Source organism: Sinocyclocheilus grahami, unplaced genomic scaffold (genome assembly GCF_001515645.1).
Source record: "Sinocyclocheilus grahami isolate Dianchi unplaced genomic scaffold, SAMN03320097.WGS_v1.1 scaffold672.1, whole genome shotgun sequence".
NCBI classification, from domain to species: Eukaryota; Metazoa; Chordata; class Actinopteri; order Cypriniformes; family Cyprinidae; genus Sinocyclocheilus; species Sinocyclocheilus grahami.
This window is the reverse complement of record NW_015505851.1, coordinates 230,834-235,408: the sequence shown is the minus strand read 5'-3', so window position 1 is coordinate 235,408 and position 4,575 is coordinate 230,834. Positions and strand designations below refer to the sequence as shown.

General features: G+C 46.8%; 1 protein-coding gene across 1 annotated transcript in view; it reads left to right on the top strand.

Annotated features, from left to right (window-relative positions):
- The window catches only part of LOC107559047 (brain-specific angiogenesis inhibitor 1-associated protein 2-like), a 14,076-nt gene that overhangs the window by 6,060 nt on the left and 3,441 nt on the right, over positions 1 to 4,575 (top strand). The window contains exons 2-4 of the mRNA XM_016242779.1: positions 2,640 to 2,850; positions 3,982 to 4,044; positions 4,152 to 4,335. Of these exons, the coding sequence (XP_016098265.1) occupies positions 2,640 to 2,850; positions 3,982 to 4,044; positions 4,152 to 4,335 (458 nt within the window). The remainder of the gene's footprint in view (positions 1 to 2,639; positions 2,851 to 3,981; positions 4,045 to 4,151; positions 4,336 to 4,575) is intronic.

Below are 4,575 nucleotides of genomic sequence, written 5' to 3'. Positions count from 1 at the left end.
AGCGAGGGTGTGTGTGTGTGTGAGTGAGCGTGTGCGTGTGAGTGTGAGTGAGCGTGTGCGCGCACGTGTGAGTGAGTGTGAGTGAGTGTGTGCACGTGTGTGAGTGTGAGTGAGCGCGTGTGAGTGAGTGTGTGTGTGAGTGAGCGTGTGTGTGTGAGCGTGTGTGCATGCGTGTGCGCATGTGAGTGAGTGTGTGAGTGTGTGTGTGTGTGAGTGAGCGTGTGTGCGTGTGAGTGTGTGTGTGAGTGAGCGTGTGCGCATGTGAGTGTGTGTGAGTGTGAGTGTGCACATGTGAGTGAATGTGTGTGTGAGTGTGAGTGAGCGTGTGCGCGCGTGTGAGTGAGTGTGTGAGTGAGCGTGTGTGTGTGTGTGTGAGCGTGTGTGTGTGTGTGTGTGTGAGTGTGCGTGTGTGCGTGTGCGCATGTGAGCGTGTGTATGTGAGTGAGCGTGTGCGCGTGTGTGAGTGTGAGTGAGCGCGTGTGAGTGAGTGTGTGTGTGAGTGAGCGTGTGCGCATGTGAGTGTGTGTGAGTGTGAGTGTGCACATGTGAGTGAATGTGTGTGTGAGTGTGAGTGAGCGTGTGCGCATGTGAGTGTGTGTGAGTGTGAGTGTGCACATGTGAGTGAATGTGTGTGTGAGTGTGAGTGAGCGTGTGCGCATGTGAGTGAGCGTGTGGACGTGTGTGTGTGTGAGTGAGCGTGTGTGCGTGTGCGCATGTGAGCGTGTGTATGTGAGTGAGCGTGTGCACGTGTGTGAGTGTGAGTGAGCGCGTGTGTGTGTGTGCGTGTGAGTGAGTGTGTGTGTGTGTGTGAGTGAGCGTGTGCGTGTGAGTGTGAGTGAGCGTGTGCGCGCACGTGTGAGTGAGTGTGAGTGAGTGTGTGCACGTGTGTGAGTGTGAGTGAGTGTGCGCGTGTGAGTGAGCGTGCGCGTGTGAGTGAGCATGTGTGTGAGTGAGCGTGTGTGTGAGTGAGCGTGTGAGTGTGTGTGTGAGCGTGTGCGCATGTGTGTGCGAGTGTGAGTGAGCGTGTGCGCGCGCGTGTGAGTGAGTGTGTGAGTGAGCGTGTGTGTGAGTGAGCGTGGGAGTGTGTGTGTGAGCGTGTGCGCATGTGTGTGCGAGTGTGAGTGAGCGTGTGCGCATGTGAGTGTGTGTGAGTGATCGTGTGCACATGTGAGTGAATGTGTGTGAGGGTGAGTGAGCGTGTGCGCGCGCGTGTGAGTGAGTGTGTGAGTGAGCGTGTGTGTGAGTGAGCGTGTGCGTGTGAGTGTGAGTGAGCGTGTGAGTGTGTGTGTGAGTGAGCGTGTGCGCATGTGAGTGTGTGTGAGTGATCGTGTGCACATGTGAGTGAATGTGTGTGAGTGTGAGTGAGCGTGTGCGCGCGTGTGAGTGAGTGTGTGAGTGAGCGTGTGTGCATGTGAGTGTGTGTGTGTGTGTGTGTGTGTGTGAGTGAGAGTGTGCGCGTGTGAGTGAGTGTGTGTGAGTGATCGTGTGCACATGTGAGTGAGTGTGTGTGAGTGATCGTGTGCACATGTGAGTGAGTGTGTGTGAGTGATCGTGTGCACATGTGAGTGAGTGTGTGTGAGTGATCGTGTGCACATGTGAGTGAGTGTGTGTGAGTGATCGTGTGCACATGTGAGTGAGTGTGTGTGAGTGATCGTGTGCACATGTGAGTGAGTGTGTGTGAGTGATCGTGTGCACATGTGAGTGAGTGTGTGTGAGTGATCGTGTGCACATGTGAGTGAGTGTGTGTGAGTGATCGTGTGCACATGTGAGTGAGTGTGTGTGAGTGATCGTGTGCACATGTGAGTGAGTGTGTGTGAGTGATCGTGTGCACATGTGAGTGAGTGTGTGTGAGTGAGCAAGTGTGAGTGTGTGTGTGTGTGTGTGTGTGAGTGAGCAAGTGTGAGTGAGCGTGTGCACATTTGAGTGAGTGTGTGAGCGTGTGTGAGTGTGAGTGAGCGTGTGAGTGTGTGTGAGTGAGCATGTGTGTGAGTGAGCGTGTGAGTGTGTGTGTGAGCGTGTGCGCGTGTGTGTGAGTGTGAGTGAGCGTGTGAGTGTGTGTGAGTGAGTGTGTGTGAGTGAGCGTGTGTGAGTGTGTGTGTGAGTGAGCGTGTGCGCATGTGAGTGTGTGTGAGTGAGCGTGTGCGCATGTGAGTGAGCGTGTGTGTCAGAAAATTTCACTAGTTGTCCGTTCACTTAGTCTCGTTCAGCCAAACTGTTAACTATCTGACTGACATGTTAGGAGTTCAACCACAGTTTTGTGTTTTGAGAAAATCCTAACTCTAACATAATAATGAGAGGTATAGTGTGCAGGTGAACTGGAGCATATCATCTGCGTCCATTTAAACTTTCTCCACACCTTCAGCGCAGCACAATCCATGCCTGATTTCTGTGATTCACTTTCTCCAATCACTTTCAGCTGCAGTTCGGAGTAAAAGTGAGTGAGTGAGTGAGTGAGTGTGTGTGTGTGTGAGTGAGTGAGTGAGTGAGTGTGTGTGTGTGTGTGCGTGTGTGTGAGTGTGAGTGAGCGTGTGAGTGAGTGTGTGTGTGTTTGTGTGTGTGCGCAAGTCATTTGTTGTGTGAATAATTACTTTCTCCTTCTTTTATGTCCATTAACTGTATGCTATGGTTGTGTTGTTCAGGCTCGACTCTTCCCCGAGTGCTTCCGCTCTGTGCTCCGTCCCGTGTGGAGGCTCTGTTCCCTCACTCCACAGACTCCTGCGAGGCAGAGAAGCCAGGAGACCGAGGAGGAAGCTCATGTCTGCTGTCCTTCCTCCCTGGAGACGCTCTGTCCCTGCTGATCAGTGAACCCAGAGACGGCTGGCACTACGGCCAGAACGAGCGCACGGGACGGTATCTGACCATCAGCCTTTCAGTCAGGGACAGTTAAACACTAGCTATGCCTCATTTTTGTACTGATTTGTGGTGCAGAACTGAATAATCCTGTCAGCAATATGAGGAGCCTGTTCTGAGAACAAGGCTTATATGGTTGTTTTACAATGGCTTGGCATAAAGCAAGATTTTCCTTTTGTTTGAAGCAAGTTTAAAGCCTGTGCACACCAAGAGTAAAGCCCTTCAAAACTATGCCTGAGGATCAGTGTTATCTTAGTATTATTAATATACTAATATAGTATTTAGTAATATTCTGAAATTATTTGTATTTTCAGTTTTATTTTATTTTTAGTTAAAAAAATTTGTCCAACATTCACTTTTTTTTTTTTACTGTATTTATTCATTTGTATTTTAGTTTTAGTTAGTTGCTAAAGCAATTTTTCAATTTTCTTTTAGTTTTAAGTTTTTTTTCAAGGATTATTTATATTTTATTTATTGGCCATTAGTTTTTGTTTTTAAAAAATGTTTATTTGAACTTTAATGTCAGTAACTGTAGTACATTTAAATGAAAATTAGAAATGTTGCTTTGGCCACTAAGTACTAAAATGACTAAAACAACAAAAAAAAACATAACAGAAATATAAAAAAGACCAAAAATTAAACCCAGATTAAAATAGATTAAGATTAAAATAAAATATTAATTTAAAATGAAATTAAAATTTGAAATGTTGCTTGGGTAGCTAACTGAGATAAAATAAGTGAAATGTTTTTGTAATATTTACATTATTTTGTTTCTGTTTTATTTCAATTAATGACATTTTTAATAGGTTTAGAGTTTGTTAATGACAACAATGCTGCTGAAGATGGAAAGATAGAGTACAGTTAGTGTGAGCTTTGGGATCATGCTTCTGAAATACAGTGCAATCTATATTATCTGAGGGACTTTTTTTCTGTGCATTAATACATATTATTAACTGCATTGCATTTCATTTAATCTGGTTTGTAGACTTTTCTTCATCTGCAGTTTTTTTTTTCAGTCTTGTATGAAAAGGCCTTTTAAAAGCTTATTGCTGTTTAAGTTTATGGTGTCTCAGATATTCAGACGCTTGTTTTATTGTTATGCTGATGTTCTGAACTCTCTCTCCTTCATAGAAAAGGCTGGTTTCCCTTCTCCTACACACAGCCTTTCCCCAACACTCCCGGACAAGATCTCAGGTCTGATCCATCCCAATGACATACCGTAATATCTTGCTGCTGTCTCAGAAGGGCATGCATTCCCATCACTCCCCTCTTCTTCTCTGTGTCTCTCATCACGGCTGCAGTCCTCCTGCCCTGTCGAAGGTGAACAGCAGCAGTATGGGGCAGCTGGACAGGCTTCCCCCCGCGGGTCAGATGCTGCAGGTCAGTCCCGACTCCGAGGACGAGAGGAGCGTGTTGTCCCAGCGCATCAGCACCTTCAGACCGCGACCCTACAGCATGATGAACCCCGAGACCAGCAGGATGAGGGTCAGAGAAACCACCTTCACGATGACTGTCACTGTGACTGTATTGCTTTTTGAATGAAATGAAAAATAGCTTAAATGTGCTCACCTTCAGGCCATCTGAGATTAGGATGAGTTTGTTTCTTCATCAGATTTGGAGAAATGCAGCATTGCATCAGTGTCTCAGCAATGGATGCTCTGCAGTGAATGGGTGCCGTCAGAATGAGAGTCCAAACAGCTGATAAAAACATCACAATAATCCACA